Source organism: Harmonia axyridis, chromosome 6 (genome assembly GCF_914767665.1).
Source record: "Harmonia axyridis chromosome 6, icHarAxyr1.1, whole genome shotgun sequence".
Lineage (NCBI taxonomy): Eukaryota > Metazoa > Arthropoda > Insecta > Coleoptera > Coccinellidae > Harmonia > Harmonia axyridis.
The window spans coordinates 9,869,566-9,891,799 of NC_059506.1; the positions used below are offsets into that span (position 1 = coordinate 9,869,566).

Below are 22,234 nucleotides of genomic sequence, written 5' to 3' on the forward strand. Positions count from 1 at the left end.
GCACGAAATGATAACGACTTTATGGTTTGACTGCAATTTGAATAGATTAAACCGTCAATTTACTCCACGTTATAGTGATTATGATACAATTAATGTTAAAAACGCATTTCAACAGTAGATTTCACTAAGCAACAATGATAATACAATAATGACATATCATTTCCAATCCATTTTTGTTTCATTTATGATACATCAACAAAACACAGCATCAGCAGGCAAAATCAGGTTAGTTTCCAATATTCTTCACTCGTATCCTTTTTGTGTATTAGGATATTTGGCGTCCTATTCGTCAACCACCTACCTAAACACTATGGACTATACACTAAACCTAATGGAGAAATATATCTCTATGCTAGTGATACCAGTATTATCGTCAGTGATCCATCCCCTAAAGTTCTGTAGAAAAAATGAGACGCTGTGTCTACCCTGTAGGCAATTCCAACACTCATTTCAGATTTCGCATTCGTATTGGAATGGAGCTCATTCTGCAACTTGTTTTAGAATATTCTATTGCTTTACTGTTTCCAATAATAATCTTTTGAAATCATTCGGAGAAACACTTTCTGCGACACTGAAAGTTTCACAATTAAAATTTTTGAATGTTTACAATGTGGACTTAGTGCCCTAGTAAAATAAAAACGACTTTCTTCAATAGAATAAAAACATAATCGACCCATTTTTGGGATCATTCAGACAGAATCGAGGTCGATGCAATGAAAAATATTCATGAAAATTTTTACATCACAACAAACAGACGTAGTCAATGAGAAAGCTATGATTTTTATTCTTTGTTCCAGATAACACCATTTGAAAGTGGAGTAGAATACAACAAGGGCAAAACTGGGGGATTGGTCACACTTTTGAACATCAAATGAAATGATATCAACATCAGGAGACATTGGTTGAGGAATATTTTAAATAAATGTGTTAAAATGTTTAGTTTCCTTTGTGATTAAGAAATATTCTCAAACTTATCAAAAATGACAAAATTCAAATTGAGCTCAGATTCAAATAACAGCAGTCAGGTCACTCTGACTAGTTATATGGTCGGAGGAGTAGATGGTACAGGTGAAGTAAACCATGGTTTCGCATCGACCGATGACTTGAGGAGAGACCAAAATATTTGTATGGGATGCCAGAAGAAGAGTAAGTACTCATTTTGAATAATGAATATTCGATCATTCAAAATATTCTGAGATAAAACGATAGATAGGGAATGGAAGAGCAGAACAGATATTGATGCAGGAAAGTTATAAGAAAATTTGGCACAGGCATGCAGCGAAAAATTCTGTCAAGTAAGTAATAGGTTTTCTGATGAGAGGTTCATTTTGATTTAAAAAAACAGGGTATATTTTGACATAAATCAAAAGATATTTATTTTATTGTGAAGAGGAAGGCATGAACCTTGGGAAACTATATTATCTAATGGCTGTCACGGCTACGATTGTAGCACCATAATCTTTTCATGAAATTTTCCATGACCTATTCCACATATAAGTCTGCATGCCCTCGATGCCTTCACGAATTCATTAACGTCTTGAATAGATTGTAGATCATTAGTATAGACCTTATTTTTACGCGACCTCAATAAAAGTATAAAGGTGTTAAATCACAAACCCCCGGGAAGAAACTCAGGTAGAAAAGTTTTCTCGCATAAGTGCGATTATTTCTATGCTTGTGAGGCATGTATGCCGGTTTGTTGAAAATGAACGTCCAGATCAATATCTTTCAATACCTAACTTAAAAAATTATTAATCATAGCACACTAGCGCAATCCAATCACCGTAACATTTTCATTATACTCATTTTCGAATAATTAAGATCCAATATTAGGCTTAACGGGGGAGGACGGGTTATTTGGGATATAAGCCCTCGCCTTTGATTAGAAGAAATTTTAAAAATTGAAAGGAACATTTTGAAAATTATGAAGAATTGAAAGATTTTGCTTTCTCATAGTAATGGTACACCCTACCCATGAGTCAGTAATGAATCTGGGATGCGCAAGGTATAATATTCATTGATTACCTCTTAAAGAGCCAGACCATCAAAAACGATTATTATATAGCGTTATTGGATCGTTTAAAGAAAGAAATCGTTAAAAAAAACGGCCTCATTTGAAGAAAAAAAATGCTGTTTCATCAAGACAATGCGCCTTGTCACAAATCAATGAAAACAATGGCAAAATTTCGTGAATTGGGCTTCAAATTGCTTCTGCATCCACCGTATTCGCCAGATCTGGCCCCCAGCTACTTCTTCCTCTTCTTCTCTGACCTCAAAAGAATGCTCGCTGGAAAGAAAGTTAGGGCCAATGAAGAAGTTATCGCCGAAACTGAGGCCTATTTTGAAGCGAAAGACAAATCGTACTTCAAAAATGGTATCGAGAAGTTGAAAGATCGTCATTTTAGCTGTATCGCCCTCGAAGGCAAATATGTTGAATAATGAAATTGAATTTTGCCAAAAAAATGTGTTTTACAACGGTAGATCGGGGACTTTTGAATTGGCCTGTTACCTTGCCTAGGTTGAGTGTAGACGAACTTCAACTATTTAAGGTACAAGAGCCAACAAGTAACACCTGCACAACAAGAGTCTCTAGAAGATATCGGAGCTTATAAAGAAAATCCTAGAGGCTCAGGTTGTACAGCTGTTCGTTGTCGCCCCCCCCGTACCTTAAATAAATAGCAACTACATATAATTTCAATGATGACAGTAGCACTTGAGTTCATTGTTGAATGCACCTATGTATTCGTTTTCCTAATTGAAACCTGATATCTCGTCTCCTAGGTCAAATTGTTTGAGCAATTTGACGTAGTACCAATGACCTTGACCTAGAAGCTAGAGGATTTGTTGAACTCTATTGGCAACGAACGTTTTCCAATTCCCCTAGGGAAGTCAATGATTTTTTCATAGTTTATTCACATCGCTAAAAGTAATCTACATTCCAAATATGGTTATGCTCCGACGCGTACTTTCGGAGATACGAATTTTTCAAATAAAACAGATGATAATTTGAATAAAAACGTTGCTAAAATATCCCGAGTTCTATAGAAAATCAATATTTCCTCCAACGGATACTCTGAATACTATACGAAATCCACTCCTTAAATTTATATCCGAACTAGTGAATATTTCCATAAAAAATCGTTTTTTTGCCGCACGCCACTGGTCACCGCCTTCGGGCGTTTTCGTCAAACAGTCTGCTGGAAAAGGTCTGCTGAGTTCACACGGGTTTATTTCCAAGCAAAATTACATCAAAAGTAGAAAGATTGTTTATCTACTATTTATCGAGCCATTTATGCATAAGAATAAATGTTTTTTCCTCCCATTTCGAAATATCAAAAATAAATATAACACAAGGACAATATCCTATAATTTTCCAAAATGCAATCGAAAGCAAACTGTCAATAATCGAAATCATATTGACTCTAGCCTACTTCAAATTGACAATATGCAAAATCAAATTCGATATTGTCAATTTCAGGTTGTATAGGTATATGAAACGCAATTAGCGTAATCAATTTATTGGAAAAGAATATGGCAAAAAATGATATTCTGCATAATTTTCCTATGCAGCAGGTATACAGGTAATAATAACTGTATATCGATTCAAATCTGTAACGAGTTTGAGGTCATTATTTAAAAAATAATATTTTGCATAGCCAGTGCAGTAGACATAAATCTTTGGATATATGGCAATGAGTTTCGTACAATTAGCAACAGTTCTTTCAACACTTTTACCGTTCTCCGATCTCCGCATCCGATAATAATAATAATAATATAATAATAACATTTATTTCAAAATATGTACAGATAAGGCCATACATAAAAGAAACAGTGTCCAGAAAATTGTCTTTAACATCCAAAATATCACATAGTTATCAACAGATAATCATCTAGAGAATAAGGTAATAACTCAAAAAAGGGCATTTAGAGTTATCGCAGCCTACCACTTGAAAACTGATTACTGAGCATGCCAGGTTGTTCTTAAACTTTGAAACTATGTGGTACTCAGAATAAGAGAGACCACACATATTCTAAATCAGTATAGAAAAATATACAGGGTGTTCCATTCGAAAAAATGAAGTTGCAATCAATATACTGTATAATTGTATATATATGTATTTCCGAATAAATATTATTTCCGACTTTTGCCTATACGCGTAGGATTTATCCTCGCCGTCGGCTTCTCACTCCTCGCTAAGAGGAACATTCACTCAATCCCAGATATTTAAAATATCAGAAGGGTAGAGCTCGGTCGTGTCCGGTCCTTGTGGTCCCCCTGGTCCTCTTACACGCGATCCTTGGACCTGTCCTTCGCTTCCTAGGAATTTTCTCACCGTCCTTGCAGTACCTAAAAGAACAGCTTTTTGCATTACATTACATATATACTCACTAAGCCCTAGTTGCTTGATATTTCTCTTGAGATTTTTGGGTACTATTCCTGTTGTTGAGATGTTAATTGGAATAGTTCTCGTTGATATCATTCCCCACTGGCGCTTTATCTGAAATTCGAGGTCCCTATATTTTGAAATTTTTTCGACCTCTTTTTGACGCAAGTTGTTGTTATTAGGTATTGCTACGTCGATGAGTAGTACATTTCTTGGTGTAATATCTTTCCTACTGCATCGTGTCTCTCTTTATATTCATTTCCTGCAAACATCTGACATCCACCCGTGATATGTTGTATTGTCTCATTTGTTGGACACCCATATCGGCATCGATCGTCGGTAATAGTTCGATCCTTTATGATATGCCTGCAGTAATTTCTAGTTGAGATCACTTGATCTTGGATGGCTAAAAGAAAACCCTCTGTTTCTGGGTACATTGCACCTGATGTGAGCCAATAGTTCGACGCTTCAATGTCGACATGATCCTGGTTCACCTCGTTGAAATGTCTTCCATGCAGGGGCTTCTCTCTCCATCTATCCAATTTTTCTTGGTTTGTCTGGTGGTTGTATGAAAATTGCTCCTTGTGAAGTTGTAAAGGTGTTGATTCGTCTGCTTCACACAGTATTTTGTAGAACTCTGATGTACTTGCTTGATCTCTGAAGTATTCCCGTAGGCTTTCTATCTGCCCACTAGCAAGTTCCATGATGTCCGTAAGACCCCTGCCTCCTTTATTTCTCGGCAGTGTAGTCCTCTCAATGCTGCTTTTCGGATGGTGCTTGTTTGCTTTTGTCATCAACGTTCTCATTTTACGTTGCAAGTTTTCGATGTCTGTTTTGCTCCATGGAACTATACCGAATGAGTATGTTAGAATTGAACATGCATATGTGTTGATGGCTCTCGTCATGTTCCTGCTGTTTAGGTTTGTTTTTAAGATTTTTTTGGTTCTCCTAATGAACTCAGTCGTTAAGTCTTGCTTCATTCTTTGGTGGTTGATTCGTCGATTCTGTTTCATTCCAAGATATTTATAAAGATCATCCAACTTCATTGCTTCTATTTGCTGTCCATTTGCGAGAGTGATCGGTTCATCTTGTATTCTTCCTCTCACTACGCTGAGAGTACGACATTTGTCCCAACCGAATTCCATACCTACATCTTTCGAAAAATGTTCCACTAGTTTGACCATAATTTCTAGGTGGTTCTTATTGCCTGTTATCAGTTTCAAATCATCCATGTACAGCAAATGATTGAGGGTGGTAGTATTATTATTTCCTTTAATGTTGAAACCCTTTTCAGTAGCGTTTAGCTGTTTAGAGAGTGGGTTCAGCGCCAAGCAGAACCATAAAGGGCTCATGGAGTCACCTTGGAAAATTCCCCTCTTAATTGGAATCAGTTTGGTTTTTATGTTTGCCGTGGAAAGCTCGATGTTCGTTTTCCAATTGTCCATTGCAAGCTTTAGAAAATTGGTTATACTTGGATCGATCTTGTATATCTCCAAAATTTTCTTCAGCCAGCCATGTGGAAGTGAGTCGAAAGCCTTCTTATAATCAAAATAAGTCATGAAAAGGTTTCTATGTTTCTTGAAGGCTTGGTTGCATATGATGGAATCTATTACCAGCTGTTCCTTCGATCCTTGTGCATTCTTGGAACATCCTTTCTGCTGTGTTGTTATTATTTTATTTTTCTCGCAATGTTTGTAGATACGAGATGCTAAACATGATGTGATGATTTTGTATATTGTTGGTAGGCATGTTATAGGTCTATATTTTGATGGATCCATAGTGTTTTGAAAATCCTTCGGTATTAGGTAAGTGATACCTGTTGTTAAAAATGTTGGCATTTCTGTTGGATTATGTATTATGTTATTTATGTATTCGACTAGCCTGCCGTGCAGACACCAAAACTTCTTCAACCAGAAGTTGTGAATTCCATCTGGGCCTGGAGATTTCCAATTGTGAGTGTTCTTCAATATTTCCTGTAGTTCTTCAGACGTTATTACACTATGTGGCATATTTTCTATGGTCTCACATGATTTCTCCTCTCTTCTTATCCAATGCGCTTTGGAGTTAAAAGGAGTTGGTGTTGACAGTTGATCGGTCCAAAAACTCTCCATATCTTCGGCGCTTGGAGGACTCACTAATTTAGTTGACGTTTGTTCATTAAGCATTCTATAAAAGTTCTTTTCGGAGTTTTCAAAAATCATATTGTCATGTTTTCGTTTATAGCTCTCATTGTATCTTCTCAGTCGTTCAGAGTATACACTTAATTTTTGTTTGAGTGTATCTAGAGTTTCTTGAGCACTTTCATTGTTGGCGTCGTAATTTGCATGTCGCCTATGGCGATCCATAATTGCATCCACTATTTTCTGTAGTTTTCTCGACGGAGAACCTTTTTCAAATTGTGTTAACCGTCCTATATCTTGTCGGAGGCTATGTACTTTTGCTTCTAGCCTATTTTGCCAATGTGGTTTGTTATGCTGTTTTTTCTGTGCTGGTTGCTCACTTCTAGGTTTTGGCTTCACACCGAGCACTGCTGATATTGTAGAGGCTGCACAGTAGGTAATAAGATGCAATGACTCTAGGTTTTGGTCATTCGAAAAAAACGGTGGAATTATCTCTTTGTTCATTATGTGCAGAATATGTGAGAGTTTTTTCGATGTCTTCAGTCTAGGAAGAATTGGTCGTTTAAGAGGATCAGTACCCTCGAATTCTATAAAATATCTATTCATTGTAACAGATAATTGCTCTAATAGATCTCTTCGACTTTCTTCTCGGTTTTCCATAGTCGCAGTTTGTATATTCCGCCATTGCTCATCTCTTGCTAGTGCCAAATCTCCGCTGTTTTGTTCCTCAGTATTAATTTGTGCATTGATGTTGTGTTGGTTTTCAGCACAATCGTAGTTTTCTTCAATTGTCACTTCGTTGTTAGTGGGGTTCCTATTCTGTAGCCTCAGTTGGACTTCATTTTTTATTGTGTTAAGTCTCTCATCGGGTACAAGTTTATTTCTCAATATGACCCGGTATTGGTCGGCTACTCTTTGTTCAGAAACTTGAAGTTCGGGATAGTTTCTGTGGAATTCTGCAAACAGCTTTTGCCGGTAGCCTATTTTATCCTCTTCCATATTAGTTACTTCATAGTATATGCGCATGATCGTTTCATTTATCGAACTTGTCCATTTCATGCGTCTTCTTGGTAGACCTGCTTGGGTGAGTGCTGGTTGGGGATCCTGCACAGCACCTTCAGCAGTCGGAGAAACTCGTGTTATTCTTCTCCTAGAATGTTGAGATTGTGGAGGCGTAGCATTTTGATCGACAGACGCCCGTCTCCTTAGCACTCTGTCACCGACGTCCCGCATACTGTCATGTCCAGCGCCGGCTCCAGACACGCCCTGACGAACCTCAGGCAGCGGCTCTATATTTCGATTCCTTAAATTCACCATCATTCATGGGTTCCTCCGTGTCGTGGGGGAGACGGCCTTTGATCGCTTTTTACGATCCGCAGAGCTACGGTGGGAGAATTCTTGAGCTGCTTTCCACACGGCTTCGTCCGTTACCCTGGACAGGGACCCTTCGACAGGGAGCTCCTGGAATCTGCGGTGGGCAGGAGTCGATTCAACTCTCCTGATAGGTGAATCGCTAGGGATTTCCTACCGCTACCCATATTATTATTATTATATATATTATTATTATTATATATATTATTATTATTATTATTATATGTTGCCCACTCTGTATATATTTCGTGATGTGATCATGATAAGCACCAACTTGAAAAGGTTAAGTGCTTCACAGAAAGAAAATTAAGACACAAAATATAGCAAGTGAAAAATGCCTCCAAATTATAGGGGCGCCAAATCAATTAGTAAAACATGGCATATTTTCTGACAAAAAAGAATATTTTCTTACTGAAAATACCACTTTATGTAGTAAATTAAAAATTGCCAAGTGACAATTCCACTTAAAACGAATAGGCGCTCTCAACTAGTTATGAAAATACAAATGAGTAGTATTTTCACTAGAGAGCTTGATACTTTCGAATAATTCGAGGCAATATTCGATGAAATCGACAAAACATCCTATGATGAATTGGACAAGGTTATTTTGAGTTAAAAAATACAATTTCATATGAAATTGAAAGGAATAAAAGAGGCTCCTCCAAAGAAAATTAGGTGAAGTTGGGCGATGACATTTGATTTTGCCTGTGCGCCAAAATGCCTCGTGGCGGCCCTGGGGGTAATACTTATCTTTTGCTCAAACGCAAATGTAAATTACTCGATATACTAATATTTTGCGCTCTACTCGTCCGATTTCGATCAAATTTTGGGCAGTATGTTTATACACATTAGCACATTGAATATTTCATAGGAATATTATCTTTTTTCTTTATAAGGTGTGCGTTGTGTAACCTAAAAAATCTTTTGGGAGATAATAGTGTTAATAGTTAAGACCGAAAATAACCGAAGTGTTGAGCGTTGGCTTTTTTAGAATGAAGGATGAGGAAGCATAGTGCCACATCCTTTGGCAGCAAATTTCTTCATTTCAAGGTATAGAATCTTACTTATTTCAGGCTTTTGAATTTCAGATAACGACATCTTCAACATTCCAGACGAAACCTACCTTCGTAATAGGACAAAACCTTCAATGAAAGAGCGACTTGAAGCGAAAGTGAAGAATGGATTCACACGAAAATCCTTGTACAAACGTGTTCCTATTTTGTCGTGGTTACCAACTTACAGCCTCGACTATGCCATATGCGATCTTGTAGCTGGAATAACTGTTGGTCTTACTGTTATACCACAAGCTATTGCCTATGCTAATATTGCTGGATTGCCACCACAAATTGGTAAGTTTTCGAAACCACACATTAGCATAATATGTGACTTGAAAGTGGAAAGTCTGTTGTTATAAAGGCTTTAATTTCTTTCAGTCATTCTATGTTGTATATTATCCACATATATGAAAAAGGTGAAGATTGTAATAATTAAGAGAGATGTTGGCATACATATTACACTGAAATCATTTTTGTAATTCATTACAATATGGCGCAAAAGGCAGGGCAGTCGCAAGGGGAATGCAGGGTAGGCGGTCGCCTAGGGCAGCAAAATTCTAAGGCGGCATTTCAAGCTTTATCAACAAAAATCACAAGTACCGAATGAGATTTAATTCGGTCAGTAACAACAGAAACAAGTAATATCGACAAATTTAATTGATATCAAACACTATAGAAGATGCCGCATTCGGCATTATACTCATGAATATCCAGATTTCGCGCAATCCCCTCATACGAGTTTACAAGTTATTATCCGTTCCGGTAATTTCGATGTCAAAGATGCACCACGCACTGGAAGGCCAATCAGGGCCGCCGCCAGGAGCGGCATACCGGACATTTTGCCGGGGCGCCAAATTGTAGAGGCGGGAGTGTCAGTCAGTTAAAAAAAAAACTTTTGCACTTTTGAGAACTACGTCGTTTTTTTGCTATAGATTTATAAATAGAGCGTCATGCTTTCAAACAATGCAGGACGATAAATTTGACAAGGCGATTTTGAGTTGTAAAATACGATTTCATATAAAATTGAAAAGATGCCTGAGGGGAATAACAAAAGCTCCATCAAATAAAATTCAGATAAATTAGCAAAAATTAGTGAAATTTTATTTCGCCGGGGAGCTAAAATGTCTGGCGGCGGCCCTGAGGCCAATTGTCGAGAATATTGATAAAAGCGTGAACATTGTCGAGTCCTGTTTTGATTGCTCAAGAGTGCACAATAAACCGTTTGGAACAGTATTTATATAAGGCTGATCTTAAGAAGATGCTAGATTTATGGATACCACACGAGCTAACGCAAAAAACCGCATGGACCGAATTCCCACTGCGACTCACTGCAGAATCGCTACAAAATCCTCCATTTTTTAAACGGTTCGTACCTGGTGATGAAGAGTGGATCATTTATGACAACGTCAAGTAAAAACGGTCGTGGTCGAAACGCGGTGAGCCTTCGGAAACGGCCAGGAAGGTTTTGCTGTGTGTTAAGTGAGATTGGCAGGGAATTATCTACGAACAGCTGTTCCCCTAAGGCACAACTGTTAACTTTGAACTGTAGTTATCGAACGAAACAGCGCATATTTGTTCCCAATTGGATAATTCTAACTATGGTGATTGAAGCCTTGTTCCTTATGCAAAAATAATGGTTTTCTTTTTACTACACATTAGACTTTCTTGCGCCCGAGTTTGATTATGAAATAAATTAACATATATTCATGAAATATGTGGAATTTTTTTTAATTTGTTTTTGTCCTACAAAAATTTTGGAAACTGAATATGATATGATTTACTGAAATCCATATTTCTATAAAAAAAACACTTGATCCGGTAGGTACCAACAAAAAATTCTGCTATTTTGCTAACCTATATGAGCCGTGACTTTCTGGATCCGCCCCTGTGTTCGAGTGTTTTATGAAGTCGAAACTCAGCAGAAGGATCTGAAACTTGAATTCAATTTTATTATTTATTCATAAAAATTCACTTGAGCACGTTTATTGTTTATTACATTCCACGTTTCTTTGATCATATATTCATTCAAATTTGAATCCATAAAAAAAATTTCGTTTCAAATACATTTTTTCTTTTCAAAAATACTTTTCATATTCGATTCAATTTAATCTTTTCAATTTTTATTAATCCTCCGAGACATATTATAATATATAGGACATGTCAACATAAAAATAATTACAATCAAAGTAAAAAGGAAATTAATATAAAATTTGAAATAAAATAATTCAAACAGTATGAAAAATAAGAATTACGAAAATAACCAACTAACTGAAAGAATCAGAGAAAAATTCCTCAGTACTATAAAAGCATTTTTCAATTAATATTAACTTGATCTGCTTCTTAAATGTTTTATCATCAAACGATTTCAATCGGCTAGATAAATAATTGAACAATTAAATACCGGCAGAAGTGGGAGATGTTTCATATTTAATAGTATTGTGTCCTGGGATGCATAAAATACCATCATGTCGAGTCTGGTAGTGATGAAAGTCAGAAAATTTCATCAACTTGCACAGTTGAGATTTCACATGCATAAGACAGTCCAATATGTATACAGGGTGGCCACTTTTTCAATGGGATTGTATTGGTAACTTTTAAACCATAAGAGTTAGAAGGTTGGTCAAATGGAGAAAAAGTTGCATGCATAGAAGCATTATCAAGCCGTTTAAACAAATCGAGATTATCAGGGCCAGTTATTGAGATATCATAAGAAAAGTAAATTCTGTCATTTTGATTTTTCTTTTTTTCCCACTTTATTTCGAATATTATCAAAAAATGTTACAGGAATTTTATATTCGACAGTAAATTGTTCTCAATTTGACGTAATCAGATTTCGTATCCAACGTTTCGTGCTCTCTGGGCCACCCTCAACCTCATTTTTTTCAATACGGACCTGTATATTTTATGACACTTTTCGAAATAACTTTTAACGCTGAATTCAATGATATATCATACAATGTCATTCAAAGTTCATTTTCAGGTGATTTTGACCCTTATCCAAATTTTTTAGGTACCTTTAGTTTAATTAACAACATCCAATACATTTCGATGAGAATATCAACTTACTCATCTTGAACTAAATGGAACATATCAGAATCAAATCAAGAAACAAGTAATATTTATTTACATATTTCAATTCATAATAATTAAACGAATTATCATTTAATGAAAGAAAAATCGAATGATTATTCGAAAGTAAATGAAAATTAACGAAGTAAGTGTTCGAAATGTCCACCATTTTGTAAAATGCACTTACTGGTTCTGGAACCCTTACTTCTTATACATTTGCTCATTTCGTCTTCTTGAATACCTACCAATACATTCTCAATCTTCTCGCGAGAAATCACTATTGTTGGAGTCGCCATTTGTTCCGTTGAAACAAATTACAGAATCGAACTTTATTTTGATATCATTACGATATTCGTTTTGCAAGGCTTGGTATTCAAATTTAAAATCATTGTATTGGCGTCTCTTGACTATTTTATTAACAGCAAATTTTGATAAATTGCATTCACTACAGATCCGACCCAAAGAAAATTGAATAAGGGTCAAAATCACCTGAAAATGAACTTTGAATGACATTGTATGATATATCGTTGAATTCAGCGTTAAAAGTTATTTTGAAAAGTGTCATAAAATATACAGGTCCGTATTGAAAAAAATGAGGTTGAGGGTGGCCCAGAGAGCACGAAACGTTGGATACGAAATCTGATTACGTCAAATCGAGAACAATTTACTGTCGAATAAAAAATTCCTGTAACATTTTTTGCTTATATTTGAAAAAAAGTGGGAAAAAAGAAAAATCAAAATGACAGAATTTACTTTTTTTATGATATCTCAATAACCGGCCCTGATAATCTCAATTTGTTTGAACGGCTGGATAATGCTTCTATGCATGCAACTTTTTCTCCATTTGACAGAGCTTCTAACTCTTATGGTTTAAAAGTTACCAATACAATCCCATTGAAAAAGTGGCCACCCTGTATACAAGGAAGGCTAAATTTAAAAGTTCCTGAATGTTGCTCTACATGACTCTTAAGGTTTTAAGCCGAAAATCAGGCGAATGTTATTTTTTTGGGCAATCAAGGCACGACTACTTCCAGAGGACGCACCCCACAATATGACGCCATAGTTGAGATGACAATTGAGCATGCCGTAGTATTTTCCCACGAGTTTTCCTAACTGAATCTATGAAAACGAATTCACCAGCCTAATCCTTTCCCCCCTCTTTTGCTTTTGCTTTCTGGCGGGGCGACAGAAACGCTAGAGCGGGCACTGGAGCCAGATTATTCAATAATAATTTTTAGCATACTGCAGAGTAAGCTTTTGTTAGGGTGGCAAATTGGGTCTCTGTCTAGGGCAGCAATTTGGCTAGCGACGGCCCTGGCAAAAGGAGGGCTATCGACAGGAAAAACGGGCCTGGGGTGATATGGCTCCCAGGCACTTTCGCCATTTTGAGTCGAACTCTTAGAAGATGGTGAAATATAAATTCACTATCTTTTCATTTCTTCACCCTTTGAAGAAAGTTTAATATCTACTAAAACCACCAGCATAATAGACTGAAAAATATCGTTATACATTTCAGTTTGTATCCCATAAGCGGTGATATGTAGATCTGTAGATGTAGATTTGAAATGAATCACATTAGGATTTATCTAGGACAATTTGTATTTTTTACACTATAAGTGGCTATTGAAATTAAGCTTTTTTGTTCTGGGCAACAGCGGACGACTCGATAATAGAGTCGAATTTTTTTTTAACCTGCAATATCAAAGCATTCCAGAGAAGTATTAATTTTCTTATTGTTTCACAATTTTTCTGGCTGTCCATTGTATATTTATCTCCTATTATTCAGAGTTTCATTCACTTTTACTCTAGCAAAAATGGACATTTTCGGAAATTCTTCAACTTTTACTGTTTCATTTATTCGACTCGGAATGCCACCTAGAAACTTCTCCGTTTCACCACTCGGGTGCCGGATAAAATATGTACCAAATATCTAGCCGATAATTTAGAAGGAGGAAGTTTTAACAACTTCGCATATATTTTTGTTCTGTATAATCAATTCTATAAAAAATAGAGATTTTCTCAAAAAACATAAACTTGGAAATTTTTGACAGGAACTTTCAAACGAATATAAAATATAGATAAATATTTTGAATGAATTGATAAAAAAACTAAGAATATATACTATACAAACAAAAGTTCAGAATTAAGGACAGATTATAAACAACTTTGGAAGACTGTGAAATCATTTATTAATACAAACAAAAAAATACCCCAACAAGGAAAATTTCCATAACAAACGCTTGGAGGATGAGAAAGATATAGCAAATGCATTTAACAGTTTCTTCATTGATGTTGGCAGGAAAATACGAAGAAATATGGACCAGAGTTTCAATTTGCAAATATCAGATAAAAGATCTTTCAGACAAAGCAACTCCATGTTTCTAGAACCAATTACTGAGAATGAATTGATACTGCATATAAGATCCCTTAAACCTCGCTCATCACCTGGAGATGATGGAGTAACTGCAACGTTAATCCAGCACTATCATAAAATGTTGGTGGGTCCATTGCTCCATATTTATAATAAGTTATAGAATCGAACTCAATACCAGATGCATGGAAAGATTCTATAGTTACGCCAGTTTTAGAATTAGGAGATAAATGTACACTAACTAATTATAGACCCATATCCATAATTAATAACTTTGCGAAATTGTTCGACAAGTGTATAAAAATGCGAATTGAAAATTTCTTCGAAAAAAACAAAATATTATCTAACTGTCAATTTGGATTTATAAAAAATAAGTCTACGGAAGATGCAATTTTTGAACTTATCAGTAGTATTTATGAACAGCATGGTAACAATAACAAAACTTTAGCAGTCTTTTTAGATTTGTCTAAAGCGTTTGACTCGGTAGAACATGAAATACTATTTGAAAGATTGGAAAAGTTGGTTATACGGGCCGAAAACAAAGAGTAAAAATCAATAATGTTTACAGTGATTATGCCACCATTAACACTGGAGTCCCACAGGGAACGGTATTGGGCCATTTGCTATTCCTTGCTTATGTTAATGAAATTGATACAGTCCTATTGTTTTCGGCTTATACTTGGAGTGAAGTATATAAGCGAGCGGAATATGGTTTGAGTGATGTGAATCGGTGGCTAACAAAAAGTGAGCTCAGCTTGAATTTTAATAAAACACATTTCATGACATTTTTTCCAACCGTGGCAGATCAGCCGAGGACTGGATTTCTGTCCATCCATTTGTCATCTTGTCAAAAAATTGGATCATGCAGTTGTGTGAGGATGAATAAAGCTAGAGAGGTCAAATACTTGGGTATAATTTTTTTTATTATAAACTTTACAAGAGTTGAGGCGAAGCCTATAAACTAACAAAAAAAATACAAAAATTTGAGCATAGACAAAGTTCACGATAGTACACTTTGGCCCAGCCATCGGTCATACGAGTTCTTGAACGCATTCACTGAGCCAGAACCTACAACACTCTCGGGCAAACGATTCCAAGTGTCAAACACACGGTTGGACAGGAAAAGCTGCCTGCGGATCGAAGAAAAACTTTCTTTTTTCAATTTCAGTGCATGACCACGCAATATTTCATCTCGATTAAGCTCGAAGAGGTCCTGCAATTCAACGCCGAAAAAACCACGGAGGCACCGGAAAGTGACTATAAGATCACTACGCGCTCGACGGGCATCAAAAGACGTCAGACCCATTATCGAGAGCCTGGTCGCATAGTCAGAATGTCACGGTCACGGCACAACACCGGGCTCCAAACTGGTCCAGCAAATTCCAGAATGGGACGAATGTGCGCCTTATACTCTGCACTACATGTGGCTGGATCACACTTACCGAAGGTCTTCTCTACCAAAAAGAGGGATCTTCTCACCCTGTTGAGTGGAGAGTGGCTGATGGCAAAAGAGACCTGTCGACCACAAAAATGGTACTGGAGACGGGGATTGTTAGTACCCATATGCAAAACTGAACATTTCTCAAAATTCAAAGGCAGCTGCCAATATTCACACTATGACTTCATACTTATATAAAAATATAAATATATAAAAATGACTTCATACTTATATAAAAAAGCAAAGACTGAGTACAACCAATTATTAAGACACTCTAAATTGAATTATAATAAAAAATTATACTTAATTCTGATTACGTTTGCAAAACAGTTTGGAAATTAGTAAACGACGAATTAAACATCAAAGTTAAATCTCAGAAAAAGATTACAATACGGGTCGATGGGGAACTCATCTCCTGTCCCCAGAAGGTTTCGGAGGCTTTTGCCGAATATTTTACTGAAGTGAATGTTGTCTCTATACTTAAACATTTTGGCGTTTTCTTGTCTGGTTCATGCACCTTGCAGACTTCCCTAAATTGTAATTTCTTCTTCTTTTCCGCTACTGCCGAGGAAGTTTCATCCACCATTTGCTGTCTGAAGAATAGTAGTAGCGCAGGTCCTGATATGATATCTGCCAGGGCCCTGAAATTCATTTCTCCTTAAATATCTGAACCCCTGGCTGCTCTACTGAATGAATCAGTGTCCTCTGGTCACTTCACAACTATCCTCAAATTGGCGAGGATTATACCAGTCCATAAAAAGGGTGACGCACAAGATATAACAAACTATCGACCTATCTCCATCCTTAGCCAATTGTCAAAAATCTTAGAGAAAGTCATATTTAATCGCATGTACAATTATTGACAAAGGCATGGCAGGTCGACACAATCGGCCGGTTGTGAATTTTTCGAGTATGTTTACAGCTGCCTGGAAGCGGTGACTACGTGGCAGGTATTTTTTTTGATCTGTCGAAGGCATTCGACACGCTGCAGCATGACGTCATTTTGAATAAGATGTATCAGATGGGATTCAGGGGCGTGTTTCTTGATTGGGTCAAGAGTTTTCTATCTGATCGAAAAGTTTATGTGAGATTGAACGACGGTTCATCTGACGAATACACCAACAACATGGGTGTCGCTCAGGGATCTGTGCTGGGTCCGCTTCTGTTCTTATTATTTATTAATGGTATGCCTGCATACCTTATATAATTTGCTTCACGTCTAAATGTTGAAACATGACATTTAGAAACATTTAATGTTATCCTATTGGCTCCAAAATACTCCGAAACCGACCTCAAATCTTTCTGCAGCTCGTCACAGTCTCTAGCACAAAATATATGCTTAAATAATTTAAAGTCATCCGCCAATATGACACACTCAAAAACTCCAGAGAGTCCGTCAAGTCTTCTATAAAAATCACAAACAATAGAGGACCAAGGTTGCTGCCCTGTGGCACCCATGACACTGCGATGTATTTTGTGGACAGTTCACCACCCACCCTGACCCGTTGGATCTCTTCCTCAGATAGGATGCTACAAACTACAAACAAGCCGAAATAGAAAAACCAAAACCAGCCAACTTAGTAATCAGCAAACCATGGTCAACCTTGTCAAATGCTTTTTCACAGTCTGTCATGATAACATCCAACTGCTCCCTCTCATCAATAGCCTTAGCTGCAGCCTCCGTCAGAATGTGACAGTCGAGACCCCCGGCAGAAAACCGTGCTGCTGTATTGCAAACCTATTTTCAAAGGCACTCAATATATCCCGACACAGAATGCTCTCAAAAACTTTTGCGAGGGAATTAAGAACACTAATCGGTCGATAGTTCCCAACCAGACAATCGTCTCCAGATTTGAATATCAGTGTCACTGTGGCAAATTTAAATTCTTCGGGGAAGGTATTTGTCTTCAAATTCAAATTAAAAATTGTCTGTGGAGCACACAAAATATCAGAACATCCTTTATAAATGTAGGATGGTATCTGATTGCCACCAGTGCCTTTCTTTGGCTTTAATTTTTTAATGCATGCCTCAATGTCTTCATCAGATTTACAAGAGAACTCGAAGCTCCCAGAACACCTTTCAAATTTAGGCTCCCCAGACTGCTGGAGAACTGAACCAAAATATGTAGCAAACGTGTCTGAAACGTCCAGAGCACCACTAACAGAATGACCCTGAAAAAACACCTCTGCAGGAATATTTGGTTTTACACGTTCAGACCTCATAAAATCCCAGAAACTATTCGGATCAACAAGAACATTGTCTTCAACTTTTTGCCTAGTTTGATGCTTGAATGTGGCCCTCAGTGTTTCATACTGATTTTTAGCATCCAAGCTAGTATCTCCTCTTTACATCCGTCTGTGAAGCCTATTCTTAATTTCAATATATCTTTTTAACTGTGCAGGAAAGTAAACTGGACAGCCACTACCCTTGTGAATGTCTCTTTTTACAATTTGTTTAGGTATTGCCTGTTCCAAGCACTCATACATCTCCTTATAAAACAAGTCAACACACATATTTACATCCTCAATTACCTGAAGATCTGACCAGTCAACATCTTTCAATAAATTATATAATGAACAGAAATCACCCTTAGAAAAATCGTAGACATGCTCATTGCAGGGAAGAATATTACTCATTATAAGGGTGATTTTGGCACACAAGTTCTGTAACTTAGGCCGAATCGCTCTCCTTAGCTTGAATCTTCTTTTGTTATGAATTATGATTCATGGATGAATGAATTTATTATTGAAAAATTTATTATCAATCGAATTGGCAATAAATAAAAATCGTTTCGAGTAATTTGGTTCAAACTTCTTTATCAAACCTCTTTTTCTCACATTATAGAAATGAGTAAACAATGTCGTCAGAAATTTTTTTTTCGATTACCCCCCCCCAAAGAAAAAAAAAGATCTACGCCCTTGTACCTACTATTATCTCAGAATCATGAGGCGCTGAGAGCAAATTGGAAATGAATTTTTGACTTTAACTCCTATAGAACAACTACCTAATTCCTCTATAAATTGTAATGAAAACAAATCATTTTATTTTTTTCTAGGTCTTTATTCCTCATTTATTGGATGTATTATTTATGCAATATTCGGAAGTTGTAAGGATTCTTCTATTGGACCTTCTGCCATTTCAGCTTTGTTAACCAGGGAGAACATACATGGATTAGGGCCTGCAGGAGCAGCCCTTCTTTGCTTTCTTAATGGTTGCGTTGTTTTCATTATGGGAATTTTTCAATGTGGTAAGAATGAAGTTGACGGCTTCGATCTTATGAAGAGCATGCCATAAAAAATAATATAACTCAATAAGTTGCGGGTGTAAACAGTAAAAGCACATTTTTCCTTAAGAATCAAAATATATTTATAGTAACCTTCAAGTGTGATACATGTACTTCAAAGTTCTTCTAAATTTTCAATACCTTCTCTGTATAAAGATTTGCATTTGCTTTGAAAGGCTTCTATCATGGCAATCCCTTCTTCATTAGAGCAAAATGTCTTTCCATGAAACACCTTCCAACCGTTGTTGGCAATGATGGAGCAGAGTCTGATGAATGACACTTACCAAGTCAACAAAAACCACAATTTTATCGACAGGTACAGCACTGGCGGTGACATATATGTGCTCCAGGCCCGAAGCTTATTGAGTCACGTGTAACTATTGAATTGAAAAAGTAGTTATTTCAGTTAGTTTATATATTTTTAATTGGATTTTAGGCTTTCTGATAGACTTTGTCTCTGGTCCAGTATCTGTTGGCTTCACTTCAGCTGCAGCAATCATCATCGCTACAACACAAATGAAGGATATCCTAGGACTATCTTATCCGGGTGGTGATTTTGTGATAATATGGGAACAAATATTTCAACACATATCAGAAACAAGTATCAATGATGCTGCTCTAGGAGTTGGAACTATATTAGTTCTACTCCTGCTTAGGGTGAGTTTAATGTTATGCAAAGTTCGATAAATTCTATCATTCGATTCATCCTTTCTAAGAATATTGAACAAATAAAAGATATTTGATTGACACAACAGATCTTCATAAAATGAATTTTCAATTGCTACAATTCCTAACGACAAACAGATAATGATAAATTAACTTAAATTCAAACGACCGTTTTAATGGACCAGTGGCAGCAAAAAACTGAATGATCCCTAGATCATTCAATAAATCAACGAAAACGAAGTATGAAAAATTGAATATAATGAAATCGATTGATTCAATAGAGGTTGCAATGATATTTGCAAAGCAAATATCACGTTTGAATAAGAAAAAACACTACCACTGTGCTTTTTGTTATTCAAACGTAATATTTCTAGTCCTTCGCACCTTAAAAGTCATCACTCCACAGTACAGGATGGTCAAACCTTTTAGCACTGAAATTTTTAAATCATGAGGAACTAACAAGAGTAGTATTCATTTTTGACCTCCTACTTTTGTTTTCGAATTATACGAGAGTGAAAATTATAAAAATGACGATATATTAAAAAAATGTATATCTTCGCTAAAACTGATGATAAAGCTATGAAATTAAAACATTAAAGAGGAACTTTTTTATGAAGAATCCAGTGGTGTGCTCATCTAGCAGGATTTTCAATTACGAAACTATGAACCAAAGTTATGTTACTGTTCCAATTTCATCATTTAAATCTTCGAATTCTGTCCATAAAAAAATAATTCACACTAACAGTTATACCAGCTTCAATTTCGAGTAAGTAAGGTGCATCAAAAAGTGACACGGTAAGGAATGAGGAGGCTCTTTTACAATCATTCTTAGATTTCTGGAGCCACAAATGTGACAATTCTTCTTATTGAAGTAGCCTCCGAGGTGATAAACAAACAAGATGATTTTTCGATAGAATCCGGATCATTTTGATTTCAAGGACCCAATCAGCGAAGGTACGACGTTTTTGGTGATCAACCGGCATGAGTTCTTGTGTTAACTGAACTTTAAAAGCCTCAAGACCAAAGTCATTATACAGAATAAAGTATAATGTCGTTTGTGCAATGTCTAATTCAAATTACCGATCTTTTATCGACAAACCGAAGTTTTCGTCAACACTATAGCAGCAAGCTTCTCAGTAGTGCTTGAGCGACGCTCAACAGTGAGCTTTTCCAAAACAGCTGATAATATGAATTTCATGAGGATTTTTGTTTTCAGAAAATCAAAACCATCCAATTCGCTGTGGAAGAAGCTGATAAGTCATCCATTAAAATATATCTGAACAAAACAATATGGCTCATATCGACGGCGAGAAATATAATAGTAGTTTGTTTTACTGCAGGCCTGGCCTACTCATTTGAAGTTAATGGATCTCAACCCTTTCGACTTACTGGTAAGCTGATCATATTGACTATGCAACGATATTCATTTTTTCCAGTACGGCGAACCCTAACTTACAATACACGGATTCACTTAACCTCATTTTTCATTGAAACTATTCATTGATGCGAAAATTATCTGCAGGTAAAGATGCTCGAGTTCAATTCAAATGAGTATTCGTTAAAAGTGGAAAATAATTATGAATTCTATTTTACTTTTTTTGAAAATTCTGTCTAAAGCAGTAAGTAAATATTTTTCATCGCTCACCATTTATAGGTTTGACAGTTGGTACTTAATTTCTTACTGATAAAAAGAAGAATTGCACCTATATTTTATCCTGAAACCAGTGTTAATCTATTTCATTTACTCATATTGTTTTTTTTCTCATAGGATATATAAAACCAGGTCTACCTGATATAGTGTCACCTCAATTCGAAATCACATCAGGAAATAACACAAGAAATTTCATGGAAATAACATCAACATTCGGATCAGGACTTCTTGTGGTTCCCTTGCTTTGCATTTTGGAAAATATTGCTCTCGCGAAAGTTTTCGGTGAGTATTTTCAATGTTAAGATGTATCGGTATCTCTGTGCATAATAAAAAAGGAATTATTGACATTCCAATAAACTTATTGAAAAAAACATTCATTAATGTTTTACCTTTGTATTTTTCACTTGGAACACTTATTTCCACACAGTTCAAAGGCAAATTCTATTTGAACTTGCAGAGGTTAACGTGCACTCAGCACGGTAGCAGGCTGCGATGGTTTTTGTCCTTCTCGAGTGGCAGGATTCATGATGCCACGATTCGTAGTTACCAATCAATACTACAACTCCATCTCATTCGTGAGCACTCCTTATTTAGATATTCATGAATATGGTGAATTTTGTGCTGATATCGAAATATTTGCACTAGCACGTGATTAATTTTTCTGTATGAGAGACATGGCAAAAAAACACTTCAATAGGGCCAATCAAAGCAACAATTTTAAAAGGCAATTAATGTAATCTTGAAGAAGCTTGCACGAAAGATGAAACGGTCCCAGCGGCCAAACTCCAGATAGTAATCTTAAAAGGCCCTTCTAATCCGAATGA

General features: G+C 36.3%; 1 protein-coding gene across 1 annotated transcript in view; it reads left to right on the forward strand.

Annotated features, from left to right (window-relative positions):
- LOC123681921 (sodium-independent sulfate anion transporter-like) overlaps window positions 1-22,234 on the forward strand; it is a 74,215-nt gene that overhangs the window by 35,197 nt on the left and 16,784 nt on the right. The window contains exons 2-7 of the mRNA XM_045620286.1: window positions 798-1,146; window positions 8,965-9,225; window positions 18,866-19,057; window positions 19,530-19,750; window positions 20,976-21,150; window positions 21,528-21,692. Coding sequence (XP_045476242.1) covers window positions 981-1,146; window positions 8,965-9,225; window positions 18,866-19,057; window positions 19,530-19,750; window positions 20,976-21,150; window positions 21,528-21,692 — 1,180 coding nt within the window. The 5' untranslated portion in view covers window positions 798-980. The remainder of the gene's footprint in view (window positions 1-797; window positions 1,147-8,964; window positions 9,226-18,865; window positions 19,058-19,529; window positions 19,751-20,975; window positions 21,151-21,527; window positions 21,693-22,234) is intronic.